The 15,211-nt window shown below is 37.2% G+C and overlaps 1 protein-coding gene across 2 annotated transcripts in view; it reads right to left on the minus strand.

Annotated features, from left to right (window-relative positions):
- INTS6 (integrator complex subunit 6) overlaps positions 1 to 15,211 on the minus strand; it is a 46,237-nt gene that overhangs the window by 16,370 nt on the left and 14,656 nt on the right. For both annotated transcript variants that reach the window (XM_054835522.1, XM_054835532.1), the window contains 2 exons: positions 9,286 to 9,375; positions 592 to 775 (listed from right to left, as the gene is read on the minus strand). In XM_054835522.1, coding sequence (XP_054691497.1) covers positions 592 to 775; positions 9,286 to 9,375 — 274 coding nt within the window. The remainder of the gene's footprint in view (positions 1 to 591; positions 776 to 9,285; positions 9,376 to 15,211) is intronic.

Genomic DNA, 15,211 nt, shown 5'->3' on the forward strand with positions numbered 1-15,211 from the left:
GCTGCATCAGAAGAATCATTATGGTTTTAATATGTGATGTAATCAAAAACTTTTACAGACAAATTATAAAATTGATGCCCAAGTTTGATCTGGAATATAATTTAAGTGATTAAGAATATGAGTTATGATGGAGAGAAAAGTATTAAATTTGCAGAATTACTACGCATTCTGCATTGCAGAAATTCTGCATTGCATTCTGCATGCTCTGGAAGAAAAACAAAAAACCACCAACACATTTCCTTCACTTTTGGCTTCTTTAGATCAGAGTATGACAGGAATTTAGCAAAGCTGTACTGCAGAACAGACTCAATTCCTACAATTTCTAATTGCAACACCAAGGTGTGTTAGAAAAAAGCAAGTTTTCTCTTGCTACAGTAGATTCACACTCTTCCAAGACAGGTTACATAAATTTGTCTGTAGCTTTAATGCAATAAGCGTCTTTAATTTTATTATATCAGAGTTGTGAGTTTTCACAAGTAACACAAGAACTTAGAAATACTTATTCCACCACATGTGCATGATTTAGAGCTAAATTGAATTCATATTCATTTTCAAAAGTATTGACTCATCAAAGGAAACCAGGGCACTCACCTCCTGTGACTTCGCACATAGGTGTGATTGCGGAGTCATCCACCGGTACCCCTGTCATCTGCTCCGATTCTGGTGCCGTAATACCAGGCAAACGGAGAACCAAAGCAAATAACCTTTGATCCCATCGAAAGGGTTCCTTAGTCAACTCACTTCCAGGTAGAGGGGAATTGAGAGGTAAATGGAGCTGAAATGGAATTTAAATCTGTGAATATAGTGCTTTAAAAAAAAGTTCAGGTTACATAGTGATGGCAGTTCACTGTATAAAAACACATTTATAAGCTCTCCACAGATATCTATAATTTGATTAAGGTACTGTACATTACAAGAAAGACACCCATCATTTAATGAACACTTCAAACATTTCAAGGCAACATGATGCACAAAGTTGAGAGCTACGAATGAAGTGGGAACAACCACTGTTTAAAAATTATATAAACTTCAAAATCAATAGAATATTTTCTTTAGCATTTCAGCAGTAACAACTGCTTCACTGCAGCGTTCTTTTCTTCAAACAATTTTCTGCAGAACAGGCCCATTCTCAGTTCAGTCTTTTCTTCAGTTCTTCAAGATAAAAGGCACAACTGAATGAAAAGGTAATGTTAATCTGAGACTCCTGCAGAAAAAAAATGTAACTTGGGTATAGTTGCTCAAAAAAAATCTAGCTGCCGTGATCACCTACTCCAAATAACTCAGCTTCAACAAGCAAACTAATGTGGTAGTTATGGTATAGAATCAGAAGGCAGAGATGTTACATAGCTTGAGTATATCCTACAACTAAACTCAGGCCTATGCTTTAAGTGAAAAGCCCAGATTAAGATCAAAATCAACACTGAAATACCAAATGAGTTCTCACTTTTAGGTTATAGATAACAATAGCCACAGCTACCCACACAAGGAAGAATTGCTTGCCATGTGCCATTGCGTTGCCTCCGGGAAGAACTACGCAAAAGTATTAGTTCAAAATATTGAAGATAGCGCCCAGGGACATACAATACAAGCATTTCTTCTTGCTTTAATTCCCAGAAAAGACAGTAAAGAGATTCAAGTTTCAGGCTTCAAGCATGCTGCGTTAAAGATACAGCAATGGTGAGAATATTATTTATTAACCATTAACAGCAACAGCCAGAGAGACTAACAGAGCATTTAAAACTAGTTAACTGAAACAAGGAAAAAAAATGTTTTAGCTTGTAAGGGACAGCACAAGGCATTCAGAAGACTCTAGCCTCTCTTTTTGCGTCTAGATACCTCACACAGAGATTAGTGAAAGCTTATCAAAACATTCAACTACAGAAGCCCTGAAGAGAGAGACTAGACTTATAACAAGTAATTACAAGTTTCAGAAAAATTTGATAGACGCCGGGCTGATGATACCACTGTCAGTACAAGCAAATTTCTCATTTCATCTGGAGCACTGCAGCCATAAAGGGGGAAAAAAAAAAAATCCCCAAAGCAATGAGTCACGTGATGCAAACATTTCCATTACCTGGCCAAATATAAGCGTTAAGCCCAAAAGTTGAAGCAAACTCAACACTTTCTCAAACACTTTCCTTCTCGTGCAGCATTTAAAAAAATCCCAATTCTCAATCTCAGCTCCACGTTAGCAAAGGAAATTATTAGTCTGTTCCAAAACTTGATGCAAGTCCACAAAAGCACCCATGACAAATTAGCTTCATTTTTAGTTCACAGTGGCTAGTTAAGGAGTTTGCACCAAGCTGTCAAAAAAGGTTTTTTTTGTTTGCTTGTTTTTAAGAAACGAACTTGAGAGCATTAAACTTAATTTCCAAACTGGAAACTTCAGCAATTTCTGTTTATGTAATCGCAAGCATCTCATATCAGGAAAAATACACATCTTCAAATTTGAAAAATAATCGATTTATTGATATAATCTCAAAGCCAGGAACACGACAAACCCACTCTCACAAACACGTTCACAACAATCAGAACACTTTGGACTTTTTAGCACACCTGATGCTTTCTCCTGAATTTCTGCTTTTGCAAGCAGACTGCACATGAGAGAAGAGCACTATTTTCCCCAAATGTTTCACAGGAAATTGGTCAAAGGACATTCAGCTATGTATGTACCTGATTTATTACTGATTCACATGCATGTCTTTCCCCTTTTCACACAGAGTCAGCAACGACTGCCTGGCACAGGAAATTGTTAAAAGAATAGCCACAGCCTAGAATCTTTACTACAAGAGGACTCAATTGCAAGCACTACACCATCCTCACTTGGGGCTATCATTAAGGAACACCATGCACCAAACTTTCCCACTTAGATCTGACTGAATAGAAGATTTACTAGCTCTGAAGAGTACACTTCATCTACAAAGCATACCTATGGAACAGCACTGATTTTCTTCAGGCAGTATATATACTTTTTATATATACAAGTATCCCATTAGACTCTGCACCGACACTATCCTGAGTTCAGTTTATCTCAAAATACAAACTCTTTCTTCAGCTCAGCTGTATATATTGAGAGAACCCCAAAACCAAATAGTACTCAGGAGTAGGCCATTGCATTACATAAATATTACTATCAGAAGTGTTTTCAAACTATAAGATGTAAAGCATCAAGTCAAATGTCCTCACTAATCTCACAGTTTAATTCCAGTTAAATTTAACATCCATATTACTAGAGAAGTTGTATGTTCAAACCAGGCCTCATTCTCCACAGACATTAGTAACTTCATATTCTCACCATCAGTTACTTCTTTTTTTTAAACTGGTATTGTATTACCATAGCAAATGCATACCTAGCAGAAAAGAAGATAGGCCTAGAAATGTACATCTCGCATTTCATTTCTCTTTCCCCACACATATTTCAATACGAAGGCAGGCACATCTTTTCCTCTTTGGCCTTCATATTGGTCATTGAGAAAAAGACAGATTCATAGAATGGTTTGGGTTGGAAGGGACCTTAAAGATGATCTAGTTCCAACCCCCCTGCCAGGGGTAGTGACACCCTCCACTACACCAGGCTGCCCAAAGCCCCATCCAACCTGGCCTTGAACACTTCCAGGGAGGGGGCCTCCACAACCTCTCTGGGCAACTTTTTCCAGTGCCTCATCACCCTCATACAGAAGAATTTCTTCCTTATATCTAATCTAAATCTACCCTTCTTCAGTTTAAAGCCACTACCCCCTGTCCTGTCACTCCATGCCCCTGTAAACAGTCCCTCTCCATCTTTCCTGTAGGCCCCTTCAGGTACTGGAAGGCTGCTATAAGGTCTCCCCAAAGTCTCACGAGAGTGGAGTAGAGGGGCAGAATCCCCTCCCTCAACCTGCTGGTCATGCTGCTTTTGATGCAGCCCAGGACACGGTTGGCTTTCTGGGCTGCAAGTGCACATTGCTGGCTCGTGTTGAGATTCTCATCAACCAACACCCCCAAGTCCTTCTCCTCAGGCCTGCTCTCAATCCATTCTCCATCCAGCCTGTAGATGTGCTTGGGATTGCCCCAACCCAGATAGACCGAATAATTTCAAGGGATGTTATTTACCACCTACGGTCTTCAACATGTTGTCTATATATAACCACAGACAAATGTCCTTCCAGCTTAGTACTAAAAACTAGCTCTTTTATCTCAACACTGGTTGTAGGAGCACACACAAACACTAGCATTCCCAAATGCCATAATGCTAAAATAAGATAGCAGCATGTACCTTATGTAGCCCTTCCCTGCCTGTAAATCCACTCAAATGTTCAAGAGCCAAGAAGGGTTGGAGGACAACCTGTTACTGTAGAGATCTTAAAGAATCCTGTTACTGGTGAGCAGGTCTTTTGTTTATTCTGAGTCCTTGTTTCTACATACATTTATGCAATCATAAGAAGCAGCACAGTCTAAAATCTTCAAACAACATCAGAGGACCCTAGAGAACCTAGGCTGAATAAAAGCTAGATCAGCATTCGAGAACTCTGCAGTGGCATGGTAGTTGGTGAAAGAGTGCAATGCTCTTCTAGCCATGACCGCGCATATGGGCTCATACACTACAATGGGCAGCACTAACACTGCTTAAGCTTAAGTACCCAGGTAATTACAGGCAGCTCCATGTTGGGAAATCTCATAAAAGGTTGTCGTGCAATTAGGTACTCAAAAATATTCAGAGACAGTCGACTTCTTTGTCTTTTGTATCTAAAAAAAATCTTAAAAAAAAAAATCTATCTGCAAGTAATCTTCCTTGTAGGCTATTCTGGTAGCCTGTAAAAAGACAAGACACATCTAACATTCCAAGAAAATGCAGCATCTCGTCCTCAGAGGGATGAAGGACTAAGGATGGGCAACAAGATTCAAGCCCAGCTGAGAAAACAAGACCTTGATAGACTGAGAAACTTAAAAATTAACAACAGCATTATGTTTTCCTATCTTTTTACATCCAATCGTATGAAGTTATAACATAGAAAGTCACAAATTGCTCTTCCATAGGAAATAAGATCACAGAGAGACACCATGTCAACAGCATGCTATACTTGGCCATTCTGATGCTAGCATTAACCATGAGCAAGCACACACTGAGTTGATAGTTACACAGAATTCACACATCAAGAGCTCTGGAGCTCAGTGCCAAATGCTGTGATCCTGGCAACTGCTGCTAACAGGAGTAACACAGATGAGGAAGGATGGGAACATACATCTAGTGAGATCTGCCAAATATTTCTTGCAGAATTTGTTTAGAAATCAAGATTTCTAGCTGGAGAAACTATGATTAAAAATATTATGGAGCATTTACAGTTCCTGACTACTCTTGAAAGTAAGCAGGACCTTGCCACTTGTCACAGTTATTACCGCAGGGATGCAAGATGATCAACCCTGGGAACGAGCAATGTGACAATGCCAAACAGTTCTGGGATGAGGAGTCAAAAAAATCATGGATTCCTCCTGTAAGGATCTCTTATAACTGGAAGATCAAACGAATGGTAATATACAGAAGCCAAGCAGCATTGCTCGTGCTTTTTGTTTGGATAATCATTCATCAGAATGTATCAATTGGTCAATAACCAAGTTTGTCTTGCAAACAGGAGTTTAATGCTTCCTCTTAAAACAGAGAGTACGGAGAGAGAAGACAAGGGAACATAGCCCAGCAGCTGCAAAACTGGACAAGCATGACATTTCATTTCCTAATACAAAGAGGAATAAGAGAAATCACCTCAAGCAATTAAACACTTGTTAAAGGAAAGATCAGGAAAGGGCTAAGACCAAATGTGAGGGATTAGGCCAGAAGTGAAAGCCAGCCCAAGAGGAATCCATAGCATGAGACCAATAACGACTGATGGTATTCCAACAGTATCAGCCCATCCCTTCCTCAAGTTATGACCTGGACAAGTTAATCCAGGGAAGAATCTGGTCAACATGCCACGCTGAACACAGAACTGGCACTCTTTAGTACATGACACTGGTGCATTAGAAGTCAGTGCCAGAAGGAACAGGACTAAAAATCCTACTAGCTTGTGCTGGTAGAGATTATAATTGCATAGACTGCATCATTTCTGTCTTCAGTGTGAGGAATGACATCCATCAGAGACCAGGCAGTGCTGAATGGGTAAGGCTCGTTACCTGCAAAACCCGTATTAAATTCCACAAAGGGAGAGGACACCTGAAGAATTCAGCAAGAACTCTGAAACAGGCTTTAAGCTTGACTGCTTCAGACTAGGGCAAATGACAAGGTTCCCATAGTAATAAAGTTGATTTCATTGGTAAGAATGCAAATGCTCGTCTGAATGACAAAGCTTTGAGAAAACTTGCCTCCAGGTTCCATGCTGGCTTCATAGGCTTTCCAAAAACCAAAGTTCTGTTGGTTCTCTTGTACGTAAGTTTTAAAAGAACTAAAAATACACTGCCTTAATCCATGATAAGAACTTTACACAGGAAATAAAAACACTGTTGTCATGGCCAGTGGGATATGATCACTTCCAACACCAATTCTGAAAAGCCTCTCCAAAGTCAAACCCAAAGAACAGAGGAGACATTTGAAAGCGACCGAAAAGCTTTGTTATTCAACAGAAAAGCAACAACGGACTTCTGTATCTCTAGGGTGGTGTTACTGTATTAATTCTGCTTCCTTTCTGCATGCCCAACTTGAGAGGTAACTGTAAAGGACGCTCAAGCTACACTAAGAAAAATTCTGATCAATAGGACATGTGTTGACAAAAGCAAAAGATCATCCCTGAAAGACAGAAGCACTCTTGGATGCTTTGTTCCCCTGCTCTTTGATAGCATTAAGGACGTTCCTACTGGTACAGCTATGGCAAAAGAGAAAAAAAAAAAACAAAACATATTCATTGCTGGGCATGAAATACATACCCTGTAAATACATATGGAAGAGCACTCAAAGAAACTTGCATTTTGTCTTGTAGGAACTAAAAGCAGTGGTCAACTTTCAGTTCTTCTACAATGCAATGCCTTTAAATTTGCTCATTTACCAGGAAATCATTAGCTCACTATCATCAGTAGAGCACATTCTGCATCTCTACAATGTAGTTTAACAATCATCAAATCATTTAAGGGTCAAATTTGGCCCAATATCACAATCATGACACTAAAACTCTGGGTGTAGTGCACACTTATCAGTGAGCACTGCTCATGAGCCAAGCCTAAATTTAGTATATTAAAGCAGCCATCAGAAAACCCATTTTCTCAACATAAATTACAACAATTTCAAGACGTGTGTGAACAAATGGCTGCCTGACCGTAAGAAAATGTCTTCTTGTGAAGACTAAGGTGAAAAAGTTATATCCACATTTGAAGGAAAAGAAACACAAAAAACTTGCTGGCTATAAAAAAATCCTGACTTGTGCTATAAGAAAAAGGGCTTGTGACAGCCAATAGAGCTTTCTTACCTTAATCATTTTGGATAAGTGAACAAGATGAAAGGAAGTGTAATGTAGAATCAGAGAATGGTGTACATTAGAAGGAACATATGAAGATTATACAGTCCAGAGCCTCCCTGACTGCTTAGGGCCCTGTCCAACTCAGTTCTGAGCATCTCCAATAATGGAGATCTCACAACCACTGGACAGCCTATATCAGTGTTCAATCACCCACATAGTTAATTTTTTTTTTTTATAATTTGCAGCTGTTGCCTCTCATCTCAGCCCTGTGCACCTCCAAGAAAAGCCAATCTCCCTCCCCCATTAAGCTCTTGCAGATGGTAGTAAGACACACCCCCCCAGGCTTCTCTGCTAAAAGCTGAACAAACCCAGTTCTCAGCCTCTACCCAGATTCCACTTGCTTCACCCACTGAGCATCTTGGTATCCCCCACCCCAGGATGTCAATGTCAGACTTTACAAATTAGTCATCCGACAGCAGAGAAGTTGCTTGTCCTCAAGAAAGGACTTACACAGCTAAGAGATTACCCAATTAGCTCTTAAAAAAAACAACACAGCATTCTGCTGCTAACAGCACTAAATGTTGTGGAAGTCTCTAAAAGTGTCACACTGCCCTCTGTTTAATTAACACTTGCTCACTGACAATCACTGTAAATACGAGGCTGCTATTCTACTCAGTATTTTAGACCACACTCAATCAATCACTGGATTAAGCTGAAAATAGCTTATGGGGTAAAAAAATATGATGAGTTAGGTTTTACACAGACAGCCTACTTGGTATCATGGATCCAGGCATTCCCTTTCAGTTACTGGCTATGGCTATTTGTTAGTAGCCCACACAGAATTATCGTCATTCAACTTTCTTCCTCTAAGTCAGATACATTACAAAACCACTCAAATACCACTTTCCATACAACTTCTGTAAGTGCTGTAAGAATGTGATACAATAGAATATTAGGAGAAATTCGAGTAACTAATCAACAGCAAAGTATGACAAGTTAATCTGCATAGTCAAATGTGGTGTACCATATGGAAACATCTGAATCCTCCCCTTAAGCTTTAGGACAGACGTTTGGATATTAACCTTTTCTCTGAAAAGGGAATAAGCTTAGCAATTTGTTGTTGTTGGGGTTTTTTTGGTGTTTTGGTTTTTTGGTTTTTTTTTTACTACTGCATGGAATGGGCACTGAGCTGGTCAGACCAACCCTACCCCTAGTGACCTCTTCCACCTTTTTAAGGAAAAAATTCAAAATTGCCAGTAAGTTAAAATAGTTCAGTGCCTCAGCATTTGCTATAGCTCTGAGTTTGCCAGATGTCTCAGCAGGTACTCCAGTATATCTGGTGTTTAAAACTGCTCTACAGATTTAATTTGAAATACATTTCTTCAGCTCTTATCTTGAATTATAAGGACACTACTGATTTGATTATAATTACTGTAAGAGCCCAGTGTGAAATTAGTACCTATTTCACATACTCCCTGGTGGCCACATCCTTCAGGAAATCACTACGTTTACTTGGGTCTATACATAAAGAACTTATATCTAGACCAGTTAAGACATACATGCTTTACAGAAATCAATTTCTTCTGCTATCATATTTGAAAAACCATGAACTCTCTGGACAGAAATAAGAGTCTGCTAAACAGACCAACAGTTGTACTACATGCTTCTGCCACACGTGATAAGGAAGAAGAGCTATTCAGATTTTTGTAGCACTATTGCATAAAATTACCTCAAATTAAAAGGAAAAAACATGCAAATTTAAGCTATTAATGAGCACACTTTTAAGGAGTCATTTATGCTCCTACTGTAAACAGTATTCTAACACAATGTTTAGTACACATCATTGCAAACAGAGGTCAGATCTTACCTCTTCCTGTATCCCACTGGTAGTAGTTAATTTACTTCCATCAGTAACTGTTATAATTATTGCTGGCTCCAGAAAAAAGGGGTTTCGTCCCTAAGGGAAAAAAAGCAATTTCATTTAAAATGCTGTAACAAGTTCATAAGCTTCAGACATTAAACAGCCACTGATAGCCACCAACAAAATGATGAGGGCCCGAGGTATTTATTCTCATGTACTACATAGTACAGTGCTACGGGTTTCAGAATCTTTCTGCAGTTAGGCCATGTAAAGCTAAACACTTAATATATCTGTATTCAATAAATGCATTAAAAAATATGGCAAAAATGGTTAACATAGGACTTCAAGAACAACGTGTACTGCAGTATTCTGATAAACTAGCAGCTGTTTAGAGAAGCAACTGTCTCTTCAAACCAGAGATATTTCCAATTCCCCCTATTCCAGGGCTGATTTTATGCTTGACTTAATTACTGTGAGACCAACTAAAGCATTTGCATAGTACCTTGTAATCATGATCCCTAGGTTAAGAACTAATACTCTATGTATTCAGGAAAACTCTGACATGAATAGTACTAGTTACATTTTGACCAAAGTGGTTCAACCATGCAAGACTTCAGAAACAAATACTTGAAAATTATATAAACTTTCTATACCAATCATTTTCTGTGATCCCACCAAGACATTCAACTAGTTTAGCTGTAACAAAAAAACTTTGTTTACTATTGGCACTTCCTTTTCCTACTGCGAGTATGCTAGGAGCCTTCTGTCCCTCCTGAAAAAGATCCCGAAGTAATCCATGCACACACCAACTCCAAGCCCAGACAGCACATTGCACTCTAGCTAGGGTTAAAGATGGACTGGATAAAAGCCTCCACAAACTCTTGTGTAGTGGGTCCTCCTTCTATTGTCAAGCATTTTTCTTCTTCAGAAAATAATAAAGAAAAATACAACTAAACCCACAGTCTAGTTCTGCTTATAAAGACATACTATCTCATGAATGCTTATAATTTACTCTAAAAACATGGAGAGATTACTAATAGGTTTTAAGAAAAAGATCATTTAAATCCATTTTTTTAGAATCCTTTTAATATAAATTATCATCTACTGATTGTGTGCTTAGAATAGAATATCACCCAACAATTTGAAGTACATTTGGTGAGGAGTGTCCAGTTTGAATTGGCAGCACCACATTTACAGTGATAAATTTACTATATGCTAACAGAAAATTTAAAGTTATTTACTCAATATTTTATCAAACCTTAGAGAAAATCCTAAAATTTTCTTTTAAAATAGCATAACATTACTACAGCCAAAAAAATATGCAAAAATAAAATTAAACAGCAAAGATCAATCTCTCCCATGCAAATTAAGCTAGTTCATAATCCAATTTAAACAATTTCTCAAAAGAATTTAAGACCTCTCAAAATACACTCAATTTTAATTAAAATAATTTCCTAAGAATATTTAGCCTTATTTAATTCTGAAGAACAGTTATGGTATGTTATTCTGCCAACTAGTAGTTCACCACAACTACAAAACATCAGCTGGAAGCTAATTACATTGCACTGAAATAATATTAAAAGCAGGGTTTCTAACGAGAGGAAAAGGATATTGTTCTCATGAATACTGAGCACAAAAATACTTTAATTCTATTTCTAATAAGTTATTGTAAAAATAAATTGACAACTCATAAAAACAACAAGATTTTAGATTTAGAATGTCATAAGCAATGTTCTTTAAGTCAATATTCTGGTCAAATTTGAAATATAAGTGTTAAAAATTTAGCCTCTGACAACCCCTATTAGGCGGATATCCTCATTATCTTACACACTTTTGTGTACCTCAACTATAAACTTTCTCAATTTTACCCCTCTAAAATTTAAGCCTTAAATTTAAACACTTTGGGCACAGAATGATTATGACATAAGGATGGAAACGAGATATTCTAAACTTGAGCACTCCCAGGAAAAATGTCAGAGGGAGAAATTACTTCATCCTCAGTCCATCTTTTATAATTTCACAAGCATTTTACCTGTACAATGGATGATCTCTGACATACTAGATCAAGAATCAGTTCATATAGCAACATATTTACAAAAGCAAGAATCTCTTTTTACCTGAACAAGAACAACATTCATTTGTAGCCAGAGTAACAAATGATTTGAGAAGCTCTGACCCTAAAGACAAAGTAACTCACATTTCCACATGTATCATCCACAGGATAACTGTGGAAACACTGGCAGTGCACTGTTGCAGAACACTTCACACCTGTTTAACTAATAAGGGAAAGTTTGTTTCCCCTTGAAATCTCTTCTTCACTAGCTGCATGTGAAAATACAGTAATCCTGAGTTCATCAACTCATCAATATACCTATAAGTATTATCCTTTCTAGAATTTATGAAACCAAGTCACAGAGTACACAGTTCACCACTGAATTAAAGACAAGTGAACAGAGTTGAGTTCACTTAGCTGCACTTACGTCCGCCTAAAGGAGCAGAACCACAATTAGAATTTATCAAGGAAGAATTTCAGATAAAATGTCTATTATTGAGGTTTACTAATTTTGACTAACAATTTACATATCATTAATTCTTAAAGAACACCACTGACTCTTCTGAACCTACTACTCACCTTAGCTATGTGAAAGCATACAAAACCAGTATTAATTCAGGTATGCCTAAAAAAACCTCCCCCTTATTTATATAAGCTCTCAAAACTCAGAGATATTTCAGTAAATTTAGAAAAATCAAATTTGAGAAGGCTTACACTTACCAATTTTTTTAAATGAAATGTAGCAGTTTTGTCAATTACCATTTATAACTTTATTTCAATCTAATCATTTTCTATTGCTCTTTTAGGAACGCACCATTAAAATAAAACACTAGAAATTTACATGTCTTAGAAACATTATATTCTTCAAAATACATAGCAACACCGTTGACTGTGAATACATATGAAATCACTTCAGCACAGCTCAATTATTTTAGTTATGCAGTGAAACAGTGAGTGACAGAGCATACATTACCAGCTCTTTGGCAGCTTACAGGTATGCTGAAATGCACTGGAAATCAGTTCAGCATACCAAGGTGTAAATAATAAGCCTGTTTACAACTTACTCTGACAACTAACTAATCACCATGAGGTTCTGTTCATTTCAAAAGCAAATATAATCCTGCAGCTAATTTTAGCATCATCTTACATTCCCACACAGGAAAGTCAAACATAGAAAGTGTGAAACCCCGAGTTCTTAAAGTAAATAGGGTAAAGATCAACGCAGCCTCAGTACCAATACCTTGGGAAACATGAGGGCATCACTCACAATTTAAGCTAGCATTATATAGGCCTATTCTAACAAGCATACAAGCAAAGATATTTCTGTTCTTGTGTTAACTGTTTTCAGATAGATTATAACCACTGATAGTGGATAAACATTTCAGAGTCTACAAAGTCAACTGCTATATTTAAATTGTGGCACTTTGAATCCCAATTTACTATGCAGGCTACAGTAAATTAAAAAGTATTTTCAGTTTTTGTTTTAAACTCTTTTTTTAAATAGATTTGCTTATAAACAAGTATTTTGGAAAAACTAAATATTACTTATTTTTCCAGCTGAAAATTCAGTGGCAAGTAGCTCCCATGGGGCCTTCAGCTAATTGCATCACACAGGCAAATTGGCTCATTTGGTATCCTTTTCAGTCTAAATAGCTGCTAGAGTAATCTGACTGCAAATTCCTCTCAATAATATGCTTTTCCCTCTGAAGGTTCCTAGTAGTGGTGAAAAAAGTACTAAGGAAGCACCTAAGGTTTGAATGGCTGATCATCCCATTCAACCATCAAGTTTTGTAAAGTGGTACAAGAGGGTTTTTTCATTCACCTACAATCTGCATTTTCAAGGACAGAAATGTACCAAGGAGGGGGAGGAAAAAAAAAAAAGAGAGAAAGAAAAAAACCCTTTCTTCTTCTTTGTGGAAGAAAATTATTTAAAAATTAGCATCAATACCAAGGCAATCTTGCAAGCTTGCTAGGCTAAAAAGGAGCAAGAGATTCAGAGCCTTAAAACTAACTTATCTGTTACACAATATGCATTCTTTTGAACAATTTGACAGCTTCATGACTATTTGTTCCAAATCACAAAGTCAGGCAGTTACATTGGTTGCCACTTCTTCACAGTCTCCAGCTGAAGTAGTCCTGCGTTCAGACAATACAAAACAAATACAGACCTGTGAGCGCCGCAGAGCTCCACACGGCTCACACAGGGTCACAGTAAGAGGCACAGCCAGCCCACCCCAGCTTGCCTGATGTTCTGAGAGGGCACTTCAGATTGAGCCAGAAGCGCATCAAATTATCAAGACACATTATTGTCTGGTTAAGACTCTCAAAACTAAGAATTCACTTAGCAACAAGTTTCAGCATGACTAATACATTCATGGATTATTTTTTTTCTTCTTCCAAGTGTACAGGTAAAGCAATTCAAGAGCTATTGTGACCTTCAGATGTGCAAGTATACAATGTTATACATGCAGTAAGAGAAAATTGATTTAAAACTACTGTTATCTCAATGCACACATTTAAATATTAATTTTGGAGTCAGAGTGTTGAAAAACTTAAGAAATAGCTGAGGTAGAAACATGACCAAAAAGACGCCACGTCAGAGACTAAAAATGACATGTTCAACAAGCAACTACTATAAAAAGAAATAAGTACAAAAGCTTCATGACCAAGAAAGGCTAGAAGTTGAAAATAAATGTAAACTGAAATAAAGTGCATATTTTTAACAGAGCACATTACTAATCACTGGAAAAAATCTCATTTTCAGATCATGATCAAATGTCTAAAAGGTATGCTTTCATTTGAGTAAATGACAAAATTTAACAGAAGTTGTATTGCACATCCAGCATACATTTTATTATCTCAGCAGAGCCTTTTTATTTTTCAGAAGTATCAGCCCTAATTGCTAGTAAATTTAGTCATCTGACCAGGAAATACAAAAGTCCACTATCGGTTTTTTTGATTCAATCAGGTTTTTTAGAATTTAAAAGGTCAAGATTCTCATAATTGTTCATGAGAATTTGTGAGCATCCATTGCTCAAAAACAATAGTTTAAAATGAAATCTAAAAGTCAGAATGATGGCAAAATTATTAGCTTTAAAGCTGGGGTTTTTTTAATTGATAACAGTTTAAAAAAGTACCAAAAAACCTGAGCTTGAATTTCAACAAAAACAGTTTTCACTTAACTTTTTATACCTTAGGAACTTCAGTTATGCTTTTAGCAAAATCATGAAATGTCTAAAACATTAATTTAACATTTATTAGAGACTTTCCCCTTCACTGCTCAAGGCAGAACACTATCTGTCAAATACACAGAGGTATTTAACAGCTGCTCTATGCTCTGATAGTCAGCTACACAAGAACTGTAGCATCTTGTGCAACTTCTTACTTGTCCCACTTCCATTTTCGGCAGCTTTGACTATTTTCCATTATCCCTGCAGAACTAGGCTATATAGTTTTGAATACCTATAGAATTAATTGTATTTTATGCATTCACACAATTGTTTCCCAAGTCTCACACACAGCTGAATACACTGGCATCATAGCAGTATTTTAGCAAATACATAATTGGCAACATAACTCTTCACAAAAACTACTTCGCCCTCAAGATTTTTTTCAAATGTATGTAGACATGTACCATAAGCATGCACATACATGTACAAACTATAGTACTCAGGAATGAATACGCTTTCTACTTCAGTAGATTAGTAAATTCTTTCCTACTACTTGATAAGAAGCAAAATGTCTTTAAATGGAAGCTTTCCCAGATGAAGCTATGCTGCATATCACCTAATTAATATTTAGCACAAACATAATATGAAACTCTGATCTACCAGAATGCAAGGAAGAATATGCTGGGGGAAAAACCATAAGAAGGGCAGT

The sequence above is a fragment of the Grus americana genome, chromosome 1 (assembly GCF_028858705.1).
Source record: "Grus americana isolate bGruAme1 chromosome 1, bGruAme1.mat, whole genome shotgun sequence".
NCBI classification, from domain to species: Eukaryota; Metazoa; Chordata; class Aves; order Gruiformes; family Gruidae; genus Grus; species Grus americana.